The 17,332-nt window shown below is 48.9% G+C and overlaps 1 protein-coding gene across 6 annotated transcripts in view; it reads left to right on the top strand.

The window, feature by feature from the left end:
* WHRN (whirlin) overlaps positions 1-17,332 on the top strand; it is a 97,950-nt gene that overhangs the window by 42,649 nt on the left and 37,969 nt on the right. For all 6 annotated transcript variants that reach the window (XM_049895087.1, XM_049895086.1, XM_049895085.1 and 3 more), the window contains exon 3: positions 1,810-1,935. In XM_049895087.1, coding sequence (XP_049751044.1) covers positions 1,810-1,935 — 126 coding nt within the window. The remainder of the gene's footprint in view (positions 1-1,809; positions 1,936-17,332) is intronic.

Genomic DNA, 17,332 nt, shown 5'->3' with positions numbered 1-17,332 from the left:
GTGGGCCAGAGACCACCCTGTAGGCTCACATATGTTCTTAATTTGATCCTCTTCACAGGGACCTTAAAAAGCACATACTCTCCTCATTTACAGGTGAGGAGGCTGAGTCCCAGATTGCCTTAGTAACTCACCCAAAGTCACACAGCCAGCAGGTGGTGAGGTGGGGCAGTGTGGACTCAAGTCTGTTCTGGTCAGCACCTCTGCCCAGGGTGTTTGATGGGTTAAGCGAGATAACACATGTAAAAGGCTTTTCTTGGTGGCTGGCACAGAGTTAGTTAGCACGTGATAAGTCTTAGATAAACATTGTTGTTGGGTGCCATCAAGTTGTTTTCGACTCATAATGACCCCAGGTGACAGAGTAGAACTGCCCCATATGGTTTTCTTGGCTGTGATCTTTACATGAGCTGATTGCCAGGTCTTTGTCCTGAAGAGCCATTGAATAGGTTTGAACCGCCAACATTTTGGTTAGCAGCCGAGCCGTTAACCATTTGTACCGCCAGGTCGCCTTCCTAGATGACTGACACTCCAGAAATAGAAAGCTGGTTGGATGGCCTTCCATAACTCTATGAAATCTGCCCTCTCTTGATGCCCACAGGCACCCCACCCTCCCTTCTCCCGTGGGCAGCCACACTGTGCTTTCTTTGGGTCCCTTACATACCGTTAGGTCTTGTAAGATGTTTTCTGGCCTTTTGGGGGTAGGTTTGGGTCTTTTGACCCCTGTTCTTTTCCATAAATTCCCACTCCATACCTATGGCACACTTAACTTGCTGATCCTTCGTAGATTATGAGGCCTTCTAGAATCTGTCCCCAGCCTCTCCTGTCTGCCCTCCCAGGCCCCCCGCCCCTCCCCCCATACTCTGGCCTCAGTAACTCACCTCCGTGTTCCGGATCAAGGCACTCTCGCCCACCCAGTGTCACATGCTGTCCCATCTACCTGGAATGCCCCCTTGCCTCTCGCCCCTGCCTGGCTAACTCCTGCTCACCCTCCCATCTTGTCTGAGACATCACTTTCTCCAGGAAGCCCTTCCTGGCCATCCCACTCACCCCCCATCAGGACTGTTGCCACTTCTCTGTGCCCACATGGCACCTGGACTGCCCATCACACCTCTGATGGCACTGTGCTAGGAGGGTCTGTTTGCTGGTCTCTGCCCCATTAGACTGTGAGACCCTCCTGGGCAGGACTATGTCGGGGCCATCTTGAGTCCCCTGGTCCAGCCCTGGGTCTGCTCTTGGTGGCTGCACCCTATGTTGTAGAGCCAAGGGCTGAATGAGGCAACAGTGCCTGGCTCATCAGGACAGAAACAGGATGCAGATGGCCCTGCAGAGCAGGAGACCCCTGGGTAGCAGGGTAGTGGCAGCCCCATGCCTGGACACAGCTTGATCCGAAGGAGGGAAGGTGGAAGGTGAGGGAGCCAGGCATTCCTTGCCGAAGCATAAGGTACACAGTGGCTGATGAAGGCCAAGAGAACCCATGGTGCCATGGTCTGAAGAATGTACATAAAAACCCCAAATGTCAAAGCCTTCTGGGCTGTCAGCACTGACACATCCTTAGAGGTCATCTCTTCTAGAATTGTCCATTTACTACAGTTGCAATTGTGACCTGGACCAGGAAAGGGGCACCCCCAAAGTCACTCTAAGTCTGAGGCAGAGCTGGGACAGAAACAGGAATGTTCCAGGGAATCTTCTGGGCCCTGGCCTTGACTCCTTGTGTTCTCTTGAAGGTGTGGAAGGGGGCTCTGGCCTAGCTACCCTGGGGCTGACACCCTGATGATCTCCAGACCTTCTAATGCTGTCTCCTTCCTCTGGCAGGTGAACTTGGTGCTAGGGGATGGCCGGTCCCTGGGCCTCACGATCCGTGGGGGAGCCGAGTACAGCCTGGGTATCTATATCACTGGCGTGGACCCCGGCTCAGAAGCGGAAAGCAGCGGGCTCAAGGTGAGAGGCACCTGACTCCCACGGGTAGGATGAATTGCCCCCATTGGGATGAAGGAGGGGAGATCTTTGCATGGAGTCTTTGAAGCTGATTTTAATCAGATTTCTAGCAGGGCAATAAGCACCCCACCTCGATGACAGATCCTCATGGGAGAGCCCTCCCCTGGCTGCTGTGCCTCTAATTCACAGCTCAGCGTGAGCGCAGGGTCTGTCCTCCGCCCGCATCACCACGCCTTTTCCCAGCTCCAGGCTCCCCCCAGAGCAGGACAGCCTCCTCCGGGGTGCTGGGCAGTGGGCCAGTTTGAGCTTCTTGTGGCTGCTGTTTTGCAAACACTGCTGATGGCCTGTGGTTGCCCTGACTTCAGAGTTCATTGTGGTGCTTGGAGAGGGAAGAAAAGAGAAAGCCACGAGCTGGGCTAGGGCTGCACTGGGCAGCTTCAGGGCTTGTGTTCAGTCCAGAGCAACCAGCAATTATTGAAATAATGTTATTAGCTCACATTTTAAAGAGGGCTGTGTGTCTAGCATTTGTAACTCACTTCACACATATCATTACATTGAATCCTCGTGCTACCCAGTGGTGTAGGTTGTTATTATTCACATTTTCCAGCTGGTGAAACTGAGGTACGGGGGAAGTTAAGTCAGCTTACCCAGGGTCACACAGGTGGTGGGTTGGAGAGCTGGATTTGAACCCAGGCAGTCATAATTCCAAAGCCCATACTGTACCACCCTGCTGGGGAGGGTGAGGAATTTGCTCAGACCTTGGGGGTGGTGATGGTGACAGTGAGTAAGGCAGAGTCCCTGCCCACGAGGAGCACTAGACCCAGGACACGGATCAGCTAAATAAATGGCAGCATGTATTTGGGCCAAATCCTGATGCCGGGGAGGTCAAGGGAGCAGCCATGTGGAGTGGTGACCACGGGCACAGGTGGCATTTGAGTCAGGCCTTGGGAGATGCAAGAGGTTGATGGGTAAAGGTCCTGAGGAAGAAAGGGTGGCTCTGGCTGGAGAAGCCTTGTGAGTCTGAGCATGGGTGACCAGTCGGCATGTAAGGGCAGGGGAATAAAGCGCGGGGTGAGGTTGAATCTTCCTCACGAAGGGCCTTGATGCCGCACTAACGTGGGGGCACCTGATTTTCCACACAGGAAGATCGTGGTGGACCAGAGTGGTTTAGCAGATTGTCTGAGCAGTATCAGGGCAGATGGGCGGGAGGGCTGGAGAGACCTGAACAGCAGACAGGACTGTGTCTGTGGGACTTTTAGGGAACATGGGCTGGTGGGAAGAGCTCCGAATTTGGAATTGGGAGACCGAGTTCAAATCCCAGCTTTGCTGCCTTCACTTTAATAGCTTCATGACCTTGGGGAGTCTCATTGCCTGCCTGAGCTTCCCTACTCCTGTGTAATAATAGTAAATAATTTCTCTTTCTAAGGATTGTTGAAAAGATAAAACGGGACACTAGCTAATTAACAATAACAACAATGTTTAATGTTTATTAGGCGTCTACTCTCTCTGATTTCTGACTCATGTAGCTTTTAATATGTTAACCATTTATTGAGCAGTTGCTATAAGTGCTTCACGTTTATTTTCTTACCTGATTTTTGCAGCACCTTTGTAAGGAAGGAATGTTCTTATCCCCATTTTACATTTGGTGGATTAAGGAGCAGTGTTAAACAACTTTCTCAAGGCAACCCAGCCAAGAAGTTTTAGAGTTGGGATCTGAATTCACAGCAGCGTACTCTTCAGTGCATGTCTTACCCACTGCATTACACTGCTTCCCAGTGATAATGTAGGTGCTACTGTCCTCATTTTACAGCTAAAGAAACCAAGTCATACCGAGTTGAACTGACTTGCCCGAGGACACATTCTTTCTAATGTCAGATCTGGGGTTTGAACCCAGGCCTCACGGCCCACAGCGGCCTAGTGCATGGGGAGACAGAAGCCCGGGGGCTGCCACTGACCACTGTGTGAAGGTGGGCATGCTTTTCTCCTCTTTGGGCCTCATTGTCCCTGTTTGGACAGTGAACAGTTGACCAGTCAGGCCAGATGGTCTCCAAGGCTTTTTTCTGGCCTAAGAGGGCCAGAGGGTGGCCTGGCCCCAGGAGTACCCTCCTACAGATTCCTGTAGCCACAGAGAGTTGCCAAACCAGGTGATGTGCTGGCAGACCCCTCTTGTGTGTAGAAGGAAGGAAGTGGAACAGCTAGTGGGCATCTGAGGCTGCTCCTCCTTCCCTTCCTTCCACTTAATCAGCCGGTGTACACTGAGCACTCCTGTGTGCCGGACACTGGGCTTCCCTGCAGCCCCAGAGCTGAGCAGAACCCACAGTCTCTGACCTCCTGAGCCTATGTCCCAGTGGGAAGACAAGAAAAACAACAAACAAACAACTGTTTATTTAGTTAGAATGGTGATAAATGTCAAAATGGAGAAGTACCTGGAACCTTGTGAGTGTATAACAGGGCAGACCTGCCTAGTCTTGGGTATCCCGGAAGGCTTCGTGGAAGAAGAAACATACCAGTTGAAGTTTAAAAGAAGAGAAAAAAAGCATGTGAAAGAGGAAATGAGGATTTCAGGCAGAAAGAACAGCAGATGCCGAGGCCCTAAGTGTTCCAGGATCCAAATGAGGGTCAGTGGGACTGGATGCAGAAAGCCGAGCAGGGAGAAGGTGCCTGATGAGGCTGGTGCAGCGAGTAGAGCCAGATCGCACGTGCAGGGCATGTAATTCACCCACGACTAGGCAGCTGTGAAAAGATGATGGTAGAAATCCACGGTTATTAATGTGGAAGGATGTCCATGGTATATTATTAAGTGGGACGTGCAGACCGCAAAGCCACGTATCTAACAGGATTTTTCTATCTATGTAAAAATGTGCATAGCAAAAAAATCTACTCAGACCTGTACCAAAATGTCACCAGTGGTTCTCTCAAGGTGGTAAGATCATGGATGATTTTCACCTTGTTTCTTACATCCTTATGCAGTGTCTGAATGAAGCAGATACTAGTTTTATAATCATGAAAACACCAACAGTAGAGCAATTTCCATTTTGAACCAAGGCAGAGGAAAAGTATTCCAGAGAGGTTTCCCGGTAACTTTGGCTTGCCGCTCGGTTGCAGGCAATCAAAGGCTTTATTTGCCCATAAAATGACCGCCTTCGGTAAAGTTCTTTCCATCTTCAATCCCTACCGCAGTAAAGCATTTTATATTCCCTGCCACTGTTTTTACTTCCTCTTCCAAGGCCCCTCAGATATGCTAGCGCCTGCCTACGCTCACCCCGGTATCCAGGACTGATTAATTCCATTTATTGCCAATGCAGTTTCAGGGGAATTAGGTGTATTGAAATGGAATAAAGGGGCTTGGCTGCGTGGGTGGTGGAACCAGGAGCAGGCTTTATTTGTAAATAGGGCTCCTTGCTGCTCTGCAGAGCTTTCCTGGGGTGAAAATGGTGCTTTCCATCTGGCTTCCAGCTGCTCTGCCCATTTAGCTCTTCAGGGCCCAGTGGAGTCCAGCAGAGGGGCAGGCAAGCCCTGCTCTAGGCGGGGAAGCACATAGGAGGCCTGGTGGGCTCTCAGCACTCACCCTGGGGGCAGCCCTGGTAGATCTTGGAAGCCTCCCACTCTCCCAGTAGGGGCTACCTCGCCCTTTAGGATCTATCCTGTGGGCCTCTCTCATTCCTTTTCACCTGCCCTCCAGCTTCAAACCCTCACCAAAGAACAGATCTTAAACCTTCTTTGTTCTTTTAAGGACAGCTGAGATTGACTGGCATGTAAAAATAATAATAATGATAGCAGTTGCTATTTATTAACTGGTTATAATGAATCAGGAACTGTGCTAAACACTTTTAGATATACTTTATTTAATCCTCCCATTAGCCACGTGGTGGGCTTCAGTACTGCCATTTAATAGATGAGCAACTTGCTCAGAGAGATGCAGTAACTTGCCCAGCATCATACAGGGATCCAGGCACCAACCCTGGATCAGAGTCTACAGCCCATGTGCTTTGCTCTGCCACCTCCCTAGTACCCTATGGCTTCCAGCCCTGAGGTAGTCCAGGGCAGGGAGGCCCGTTTTGGTTCTGCCTATGGGACCATGCTGCCCTCCTAGCTGAGGTTCCTTAGAGCCAATTTCTGTTCCTATGAATATTTCACCCTCAGGCTTACTGTTATACTGCTTCCAGCTAGGAGCAGGCCTGTGGGGTGTCTGGAGGCAGGATCAGAGCTTCCGGGACTGTGTGAGCTGACTGCCGCTCTGCGGTTCTGTTGTGTGTGCCAGGCTTCGACCAGGCCCAGGGCTGTGTGTCGACCTCATTGGTGAAGCCAGCTGGCTGGTGCTGGCCCCTCTGCAGATTGACCTCTGCTGGGATTGGCTCTCCCCACCTGTGCACTCCAAACTAAGCATCTGAACAGCACCCCTTTGCTGGACACCCACTAAGGAGCAGGAGATCTACGTGTCACCTCTCTCAACCCTCACCACGGCGCTGGAGCTGGGAGCTCTGAGTCCCACCTGTCAATTGGGAGTATTGGTTTAATGACCATCTCTTCTCCCAGGTCTTGGCTGCGTGGAAACAGACTGGGTATTCTTTCCCCACTGTGTCCCTGTGCCCAAGACAGCACCTGGCATGCAGCAGGTGTTCTGGGAGTATTTCTTGAATGAAAGAGTGACTGTGGCTGAGGCAGGAACAGAGCCAGGCCTTTCTGACCCCAGAGGTCTGATCTTGACCACTGTCCTATTTGCATCCTGGCCTGCACACAACACAGAGCCCACTGTTTTTATTGAAAGAATGAACCCTGCTAAGAGGTGTTGGTGGTTTTTACACTCGTCTGGGACGTGAACTGAGCAGTCACACGCTTTCCCTCAGAGACGCTCACTTGGTGTAGAAGGAAGCTGAGCGGCAACATGGTGCTGTGTGGGCCTTAGCTGCCACCCTGGGCTCTTTGATGGAGGGCGGATGCCAGGGGCCAACCTATGCTCAGTACAGCTTCCACATGGGCTAGAAGGGCATTTAAAGATACCAGCGCCACCCCTTCCAGTTTACAGAGGAAAAGGACTGGCTGAGGGCTACATAGAGGTGGGTCCCCTAGACTGTACAGCACAAAGTGAATTGTACTGTACATAAGCTACAAAAAAAAATCAAGATGCGGTGGGAAAGATGGAGTGCAGACTCAGATAAATAAACACGAATGACTCTAACTGTATTACAAGCGGATCCTATAGCCACCCTGAAGGGGATGGGGAGGAAAGTTGCTGACCTAAGTAACTTTGAGAAACATTGTTTTGACTGACTACTATAAGGCATGAGACAAAAAGAATTGTACCCAAACACTGCAACCAGCTATCAGTCACCAAGTATGCTAGTTGGCAAATTGATTTCTCAAAGGAGTATGGCTTAAGAATTCTGAAACTACTTCATCTGTATACTAGAGTTGAAAAAAATAAATATAGTAACCTTATCTTAGATAATGAGAGCTAGGTTTCTCACTGTCAGAAAAAGTTATAAATAAGGAAAGGGGGATGATAGAATGAACCCTGTGGTGCTGGATTATAGGCAGAAGTATCACTGTAGACTCATTTAAAAAATTATGTATACATACGCAAATAGATATGGAGAGAACTATACGTGTGTGTATGCATGAGTTAGTGTGTGTTGTTAGGCTCCACCTCCCAGCGACCTTGTGTATAACAGAACATGCGTTGCCAAGTCCTGCACCATCTTTATGCCTGTTGGTATGTTTGAGTCCATTGTTGTGTCTGTTGTGTTAATCCATTTCATGGAGGGTTTCCCTCCTTTTTACTGACCCTTGACTTTATCAAATGTGGTGTCCTTTTCTGATGATGTACCCAAAGCACACGAGCAGAAGTCTCGCCATCCTCGCTTCTAAGGAGCATTCTGGTTGTATTTTTTCTAAGACGGATGTGTTTGTTCTCCTGGCAGGTCATGGTGCGTATTTTCTAGCTCCATTCACTGAGAGGGCCTAGAGGCAGGACACCCCAGTAAAAATAAGCACACCTGGCACCCAGTTTCTAAATACTATTCTCCAAATAAAAGGAACCAGGGCTCCTTGCAGAGGTGGTTGATTCCAGTCAGGGCAGGGACAGTATAGGATGAGCCTGCCAGAAAATAAGGAAGTACTCAAATAAAAAAACAGGAGCATGTACGGTGTGCGCAGGAGCCAACCTGAAGGAGCACCCGGTGGTCAAAGTTGGAACAACTGGAGCCACAAAATAATGATAGACTTGGATTATAACCCAGAGAATAAAATAAATATCCGCAAGTCTGTGTTGATGCAAATAACTGTGTAACTAAATAAATAGTGGAGGGGGGTGAGAAGCAACACTTCCTTACAGAAAATTTCTGTTGGTAAATGTAGAAGGAACAAGGGAATAAAAAGTCACCCTTAGAACATTACAGAGGCCACTGTCATAGGCGGGATCCGCCAATGGGTGCTGAAATTAGTGGGAAAAAGTTTAAGCTGAAACAGGATTTTTTCCATGGTTTTAAAGTATCTCCCCCACCCTATTTCATAGTTAGAAAACAACAATAAGCCTACAGTGGAGAATCTTGCTGGAAAACCCCCCATAGCCAGGTATTCAAGATCAACATCACCAGTAATATATATTGAAAAAACTATTTTCTAATTACAAAAGTAATACTTGCTGATTGTGGAAAAGTCAAGCAGTGCACTGGCCCGTGTTTGCAGTGAATGTCTTTCCTCACTTGCCCATTGTCCGGCTCTGGGACACAATAGCTCTCAGCAGTTGACATATCCTTCCTGACCTCTTTATCTGGTCTGCCCTGTACACAGTGTTTTGGGGACCCTTCTCGATTATTCTGTCCCCTGTATGGCCCAACCATCAGCTTCGTAGAAAATTGCTTCGTTTCTCAGTTCAAAATCCGACAATTCTAATTTACAAAATTTTGATGAAGTTGTTGCCAGCCACACTAGAGTGTTGAGATGGCCCTCTTCAAAAGTCAAAGCACAAAAACGTAGCAAAACTGTATCTTAGTCATTTTGTTATTATCACTTTTTTTTTTTTTATAATAACTTTTATTAAGCTTCAAGTGAACGTTTACAAATCCAATCAGTCTGTCACATATAAGTTTACATACATCTCACTCCCTACTCCCACTTACTCTCCCCGTCTTGAGTCAGCCCTTTCAGTCTCTCCTTTCTTGACAATTTTGCCGGCTTCCCTCTCTCTCTATCCTCCCATCCCCCCTCCAGACAAGAGTTGCCAACACAATCTCAAGTGTACACCTGATATAATTAGCTCACTCTTCATCAGCGTCTCTCTCCCACCCGCTGACCAGTCCCTTTCATGTCTGATGAGTTGTCTTCAGGGATGGTTCCTGTCCTGTGTCAACAGAAGGTCTGGAGAGCATGACCGCCGGGATTCCTCCAGTCTCAGTCAGACCATTAAGTTTGGTCTTCTTATGAGAATTTGGGGTCTGCATCCCACTGCTCTCCTGCTCCCTCAGGGGTCCTCTGCTGAGCTCCCTGTCAGGGCAGTCATCGATTGTGGCCGGGCACCAACTAGTTCTTCTGGTCTCAGGATGATGTAGGTCTCTGGTTCATGTGGCCCTTTCTGTCTCTTGTGTTATTATCACTTTTGACTGTAGTGATTGAATATCCACCGTCCTGGATACCAAGAAAAAAAAAAAAAAAAGGATAGTTGTCTCTTTTATCTTCAGTTGGGGATAGAGGAAAACATGGGAAGGAGAAACTACAATATGTCTCCTGAGTTCTCCCATTTTCTCATCTTCTTGAGGAGGGTTCGGAGAGAGCTTTGTGTGCTGGGTAGCAGAAGGGGGCGGGCGGCTATGTCCCTGCCTGGGACCGCAGGGCCTGTGGATCTTGTTGCTGGAGTACTGTAGACCTTCGGCGGCCTCCAGGTGCTGGCAATCCGTGGCCTATAGGGAGGTGTGTGTGACCCAGCAGCTGGATCTGTGGCTGCTGTGTGCTCTGCATGGAGACGTGGTTAACTGGGAGGCTGGGAGTAGGAGACAGAAGGCAGTGAGGGCTCTGGTGCCCCGGGTGATGTGTTGACTGGTGAGAGAAATGATGACAGCCAACATCCACCAAGTGCTTATTCTGTGCCAGGCATTTTTTATGTTTCACCTTCAAGAATCCCTAAACAACCTCTTTGGTAGATACTATGCCATCCCTCATTTGAAGAGGAGCAAACTGAGGCTCAGAGAAGTCATCATTTGCTCAAGGACCCACAGCAATTAAGTGGCGGAGCTGGGATGGAAATCAGCTCCAGGACCTGCCCTGTCAGCCACTGAGCCCTACAACCCTGCTCTGTGGTGGAAAAAACAGACTGTTGGCACTTGGCAGCCTGATACACGGCCCGCCCTGCTTCTGCCCAGTTTTTTGCTGTCAGCACGTCGGCGCACCTGCCCGATGTTTCTGCACACTCTGCTCTTATGTTTGCAACCTAGAGAATTCTTATGGCCCTTCAGAGTGTGCCAGAGGGTGCACGGTGTAGGGTAGTGTCATAGGGAACAGTAATAATACCAGTAAATGAGGCGTCTTCTGGTTACTCCTCATTTACAACAGTAATAATGGTCATCAGCAGCATCTGGGGAGGGCTCGCCCTGTGCCAGCGTGGTGCCTAGTGAGTGCTGCGCCTGCACTGAGGCATTCAATCCTCCCCGTAGCCCTGCGAGGGAGGCACTGGTATCATCCTCGTTTTAGAGATAGAGCAACTGAGGCCCAGAGAGGTGATGTGACTTGCCTGAGGTCACACAGGTAGGTAGAGGAGCTGGGATTGGAACCCAGGTGGCTCCCGAGCTTGGCCACAGAAGTCCCCTCCCCTCACACCCTGTTCTCTGGCCAACGCCAGTGGCTCCTGCAGAGCCTTGAGGAGTGGTTCTTGGGCAAACTGAGGGAGGAACACAGGACAGAGGCCTCTCTTGGAGGTGGATTGAGAAGTGAATAATAGACTCTTCTTCAGGCCTTTTCTCTGTGTGTGTTGATTGTGGATCCAAGTCAGACGAAATCCTTGACAACTTCAATCTTTTCTCTGTTTATCATGATGTTGCTCATTGTTCCAGTTGTGAGGATTTTTGTTTTCTTTATGTTGAGGTGCAATCCATACTGAAGGCTGTGGTCTTTGATCTTCATTAGTAAGCGCTTCAAGTCCTCTTCACTCCCAGCAAGCAGGGTTGTGTCATCTGCATAACGCAGGTTGTTAATGAGTCTTCCTCCAATCCTGATGCCCCTTTCTTCATATAGTCCAGTTTCTCAGATTATTTGCTCAGCATACAGATTGAATAGGTATGGTGAAAGGATACAGCCCTGACGCATACCTTTCCTGACTTTAAACCACTCAGTCTGTGTGCGTGGTGTGTGTTTGTGCCTGCCCCCAGCCGCAGTGATGTTCCTGAAGTCTACATGATAATCAACAGCACAAAAGCAGTTATTTATTGACTACTCACAGGGGGCCAACTCCCTTGCCAGATGCTTCATCTGAACCATCTTATTCTAGCCTGTTCGCAGGCCCATGAGGAGGTAATAATAATAATTAAAAAAAAAAGAAACCCTAACTTATTGCCATTGCGTTGATTCCAACTCATAGTGACCCTGTGGGACAGAGTAGAACTGCCCCATAGAGTTTCCAAGGCTATAATCTTTACAGAAACAGACTGCCACATCTTTCTCCTGAGGAGCAGCTGGTGTGTTCGAACTGCCGACCTTTCAGTTAGCAATCGAGCACTTAACCACTGTGCCACCAGGGCTCCTTCAGGTAATATTAAGGAACCATAATAGTAGAAGTAAGTAAATTAGGGCAGAGGTATCTTCTGGTTACTTCTCATTTACAGTAATATCCCCATTTTATTGATGAAGAAACTGAGGCTCGATGAGATTAAGCACCTTCCCCAAAGCATAGTCTTAGCTCTTGGAGAAGCAATGATTTAAACGTGGGTGTGTCTGAGCCACGTGCTTTACCTTGGTGCAGCTGCTGCTAACAGGGATGGGTGTGCTCAGGGGTCAGTGCCACTGACCGGTAGGGCATTGTTTTGTTTTACATTGGGAAGGCCTCTGTCTGTGTTTTTCTGGCTCCAAACCCAGTGCTCTTCCCACCCCCATGGACAGCAGATCATTTGTATCTTGCATGGAGCACCGTTTAATTAGTGTGGCTGCCTTACATGCTTGCACCTGTAAGGCCGCAGCTGGGCACTGTGAGGAAGAATGTTGAGCTAATGCCAAGAATGCTTAGCAATGTCTGCTGCGGGCTAGGAAGGGGGACCCGAAGCCCAGCTGATGGAATGTCTGCCATTCCTACACGGTAGCCTTGGCCGGCTCCCCTTTTAAGATAGATTTCAATATGAATTTATGACTGAAGCTGCACTTCAGGAAGAAAACATTACCATTTTTTTTTTTTTGAAACTAATAATAATTGCAACCAGCACAGGCACTTCTTATCCCTCCTGTGTGTGATGACATTATCAGGCAGCGTCACATGGAGGTTAAAAGCAGATGATTTGGAGACAGACTGACCTGGGACTGGGTTGCAGCCCTGCCACTTACTGCTGAGTCACCATAGCTCCCTGAGACTCAGTTTTCTCATCTGTAAAACTGGAATAATAATACTTCTAGGAATGTTGTGGCAGCCCTGGTGGCACAGCGGTTAAAGCGCTCAACCGTTAACCTGAAGGTCCGCAATTCGAGACTACTAGCAGCTCCGCAGGAGAAAGCTGTGGCAGTCTGCCTCCATGGAGATTTACAGCCTTGGGAACCATTTGGGGTTGCAGTGAGTTGGAAGGGACTCAATGGCAGTGGGTTTGGTTTTTGGTTACGAATGTTGTGAGGGTGTAGCCAGAGAATCTCCGTAAAGCACTTACTGCAGATAAAAGTACTAAAAGAACACTGACTTTAAAAAATTGTTTCTCATTTTTAGTATAATCCTGTAAGGAAACTAGCATTAGTAGTATTTGTGGGTGAAATAAGCAAGGGCTCAGAGAGAGGAAGTGATTTGCCCAAGGTCACACAGCCAAGAAGTAGCTGACCAAGGTTTTAGGCCTGGCTCTCTTCTCTAACACGAAGCTGGGCCAGTTTCCACGGCAGGCGCTGCTCCAGCCATGGAGGCAGTCTTGCGTTGCCTCTCCGGGATAGGATAAAGCTGTGGCTATTCCTTCCAATTCCTCCCCGGCACGTCAGCCCTGACCTCACACAGAACCTATATGTGAGAATTGTCCCAGAGCAGCACCCTAACCAGCCCGATTGCTGAGGCATCCTCCCATGCCTGATTGCTTCAGGGCATAGAAAATCCTTCAGCTCTCTCAGCAAGATGGGATAACAAGTCCCATGTCACTGCTGAGGTCCAGCTTAGAAGATGGGGCTCTCGGCTAGTGTGGCCCCTTCTCTGATGAGTCCTCTTCTGGGGACTGCCTCTTGGTGAGATGCAGTGGCCACCTCTCATCCCTTGCACCCTGTGCAGGGGACCGTGAGCCCTGAACTTAAGCATTGGCATTTTGCTTCCCTTCCCAGGGACTGTGAAGGAGGATTTGGGATTCCCAGGCCCCCACTAGAATCCAGGTTCTCCAGAATAATAACAGTGTCTCTGTTCTAGGTATTACACTATCAGGATGAAATGAACTAATACATATAGAAACCCTAGCCCTGTGCCTGGCATGTGCCAGTAGTGTTATTGTGAATTGTCCGAGTTGGTATGCTTGAGTCCATTGTTGTGGCCACTGTGTATTTTGAGTGACTTCCGACCTAGGGGGCTCATTTTCCAGCTCTATATTGGACAATATTCTGTTGTGATCCATAGCGTTTTCATTAACTAATTTTAGAAGTAGATGACTAGAGGCCTTTCTTCCTGGTCCCTTAGTCTGTAAGCTCTCCTGAACCTGTCTGCCGTGGGTGACCCTGCTGGTATTTGAAATACTGATGGCATAGCTTCCAGCATCACAGCAACACACAGGCAGCCACAGTACAGCAGACTGACAGATGGGTGGTAGTGGCACATGGTAAGCACCCCCAAAATGTAGCTGTAATTGTGTGCATGTTTTCAGTTGTCTACATGAGTGTGTTTGCCAGTAGATGAGCCTGGCCCACAGTTGCATCTGAAACTCTCAGGTCGCTGATGAGTCGGCATTGACGACCGCCATCTTTCCCAAGGTGCTGGAAGGTGATTTCTTTCCTGAGAAATCTGGCACGTGCTGGGGAACTGTTTCAGCCTCTGTGGCGGTGACCACATTTTCAAGCCTTATACTCTCTTAGCTGGGTTTTTGAAAAGGCCTCTGAGTGATACTTAATAAATTACAACTGTTTGAGGTGGTTAGTCCTCCTGCCTGGCCTTTAAAGTGACCCCTGCTAGGGCAGTAATTGCTCTCAGGCTGGTATCACCATAAAGGGAAACACTTAGTTTCCACAGGGAGGTCTGTATAGAGCTGCAGCCCAGCTGTGGCATGCCCTGGTCACAGCAAAAGGTGAGAAGGTGGGTGTGTTCATGTGCCCAAGGCCCCTGTGAACCATTCCATTCACTGGAGGGAGACTGCCGGCAGGGGCTGGCTGCTGGTGTCCCTCCTAATCCCATGTTCCCCAAATGGCTGAGCGGAGGGCCCGGAGCGGGGGCTGGCCAACTGGCACTGGGAAAAACATCAGTTGCCCTTGTGGCGTCACGTGAGCCTGTGCCAGCCTCAGTGCCTGCACATTGAGAGTGGGCATAGTTTGCTGAATCTGAGGTCAGCCTGTCCTCCCCTTTCATAAGGGAAGTAATTACCAGGGAGCGTTGCCTCAGTGCCTGCTGTGGGCCAGGGAACATGGGAAGGTTTTGGAAGAGGTAGATAACCATCTTGGGCAGTGCTTCTCGAACTTGATTGGGTAATACGCATCGCTTAGGGACCTTGTTGGAACCCTGGTGGCGCAGTGGTTAAGAGCTCAGCTGCTAACTTAAATGTTGGCAGTTCAAATCCACCAGCTGCTCCTTGGAAACCCTCTGGGGCAGCTCTACGGTGTCCTATAGGGTCACTATGAGTCAGAACCGACTCGAGAGCACCTAACAACAACAGGGAACCTTGTTAAGTGCAGATTATGATTCAGTAAATGTTGCAGTTATCGTGGCTGCATAACGACTCCTAAACTTCAGTGGTATGAAATAACCCCAGATTCTGCTCATGGATACTGTGGCTCAGGAAGTGGACAGGGCATAGCAGGGACGGCTTGTCTGTTCCATGACATTTGGTACCTCGGCTGGAAGACTCAAAGTCTGGGTGCTTGGAATCATCTCAAGACTTGTTTTTTCTCATGTCTGCATGTCTGGTGGTTGATGTTGGCTGTCAGCTGGGAGCCCCAGTTCTCTACACAGGCTTCTCCATGAATGCTTTCCACATGGCTCGTGTGGGCAGGGCTTTGAACTGGTTCATTTCAGTTGCGTTTCCACTCTAGATACACTGAATCAGAATCTACAGTTTAACAAGATCCCTAGATGTTTCTTATGTATGGTGCATTTTGAGAACCGCTGCTCTACTAGTGCTTCCCAGAGTTGGTTCCTAACCAGCAGCATTAGCATCGTCTGGGAGCTTGTTAGAAATGAAAATTCTCACCAGGGGTTCGAACCAGACGGAACTGGTGTGAAGCCCTGAGTGTGGGCTGCTTCTAAGCTTGGTGGTTTAGAAGGGGATTCCAGGGGCATGGGTGCTGAGAGAGAGGCAGGTGGAGGGTGTATGCTTTGGGGAACCAGCCTCAGAAGGCATGTGATATCGCTCAGCTGTGCTCTGTTAACTGGAGCAGCCCAGCCCAGGCAAGTTCAAGGGGCAGAGAATAGACTGTCACCTCTTGATGGGGAGTGGCAGGGTTCTAGGAGAACATATGGGACTTGAAATATTGCTGTGGCCAGTTTGGGGAGGTATAGTCTGCCTCAGTAAGTTTGGGGTAGGGCCTGAGATTCTGCATTTCTTACAAGTTCTTAGGTTATGTTGATACTGCTGGTCCATAGACCACATTTGGAGTAGCAGAGATACAAGTACTGCTTTCAAATTGCTGATGATCCAGTGAGGGAGAGAGATGAGACTGTAACAATATCAGACCCTTAAAGATGTACTGTAGTACTAATACTAATATGAGTAACACATAGCATCTTCTGTGTACCAGGCACTGTTCTGGGCACTTTGCATATGTTAGCCCATTTAATCCCCACAATAACCCCAGGAGGTAGAGAGTATTCTTATCCCTTGTTCTCAGGTGAGAAAGTAAATCTCAGGAAGGTAAAGTTAATTGGCTTACCCAAAGTCATATTTCCGGGAAGTGGTAGAGGCAGGACTTGAACCCAGGCAGGCCATTTCAGAGTCCTTGTTGCCAACCACTACACTACCCCTTTGTTTCCAGGACCTCCATTGAGAGCAGCCTGGTTGGGGGGGGCCAGTTGTGATCACAGAGGAGAAGCAACTCTTGCCTTGGGTTTGCAGGGCATTCCTTTGGTCAGCAAATATGTACCGAGCATCTGGTGTGCCTGGCAATTAAGCAGGAGCCAAAACATGTGCAGCGTTTGCCTTTGTGAAGTGCTTCATCAGTTGGGGTGTTGAATGTGGAAGATTTTGGCAGTCAGAGAAGCGAAGGAAGGGGCCTTGATGGAGTAGGAGGAGTAAAGGTACCAAGGCATGGAGGAGAGTGCCAGGTGTGGTGAGGGGAACCAGAGGTGACATGGAGGAGAGGTGGCATGAGAGGTAGGGGGAGACACTGGCTCCAACAGCCCTGGAGACCTCACAGCTGGCTAATCCAACCTAGATATGCGCCCTGCCTGTGGATTTACTGCGTAAATGCCAAAGAGAAGCCAGGAAGCTGTGGGCTATAAGGCAGGTGGGAGGAGGCCAAGGCCTGGGGGGCTCAGAGGTGTCTAGAGGACTAGGCGAGGCTGTGCACGAGAGTGATCAGCCCAAACCCTTTGGGGAAACTTGTTTCTTTTTAGTTTATTTTTTCCAGCTATTAAAGTGATTCGAATCATAGTGACCCCATGTGACAGAGTAGAACTGGTGCCCCATAGGGTTTTCTAGGTTGTAATCTTGATGGGAGCTGATTGTCAGGTCTTTCTCCCCTGGAGCCACTGGGTGGGTTTGAACTGCCAGCCTTCAGTTAGCAGCCACGTGCTTAACCATTATACCACCAGAGGTCGCCATGAGTTAAAATTGACACCTAACAACAACAACAACATTAAAGTAATAAGTTCAGTACATAATACACATATAAACACACGTAGAAAGTCGAAGGACCCAGATGTTTACCTCCTAAACACAACTTCTGTAATAAGTTCAGTACATAATACACATATAAACACACGTAGAAAGTCGAAGGACCCAGATGTTTACCTCCTAAACACAACTTCTGTTAGCATCTTTTCAAAAACTGATCTAATTCATGTACCATAAAATTCATCCTTTTCAAAGGTTCGGTTCAGTGGTTTTCA

This window comes from Elephas maximus, chromosome 9 (assembly GCF_024166365.1).
Source record: "Elephas maximus indicus isolate mEleMax1 chromosome 9, mEleMax1 primary haplotype, whole genome shotgun sequence".
Classification (NCBI taxonomy): Eukaryota; Metazoa; Chordata; class Mammalia; order Proboscidea; family Elephantidae; genus Elephas; species Elephas maximus.
The sequence above is the reverse complement of the archived record's forward strand: the minus strand, read 5'-3'. Positions and strand labels throughout refer to the sequence as shown.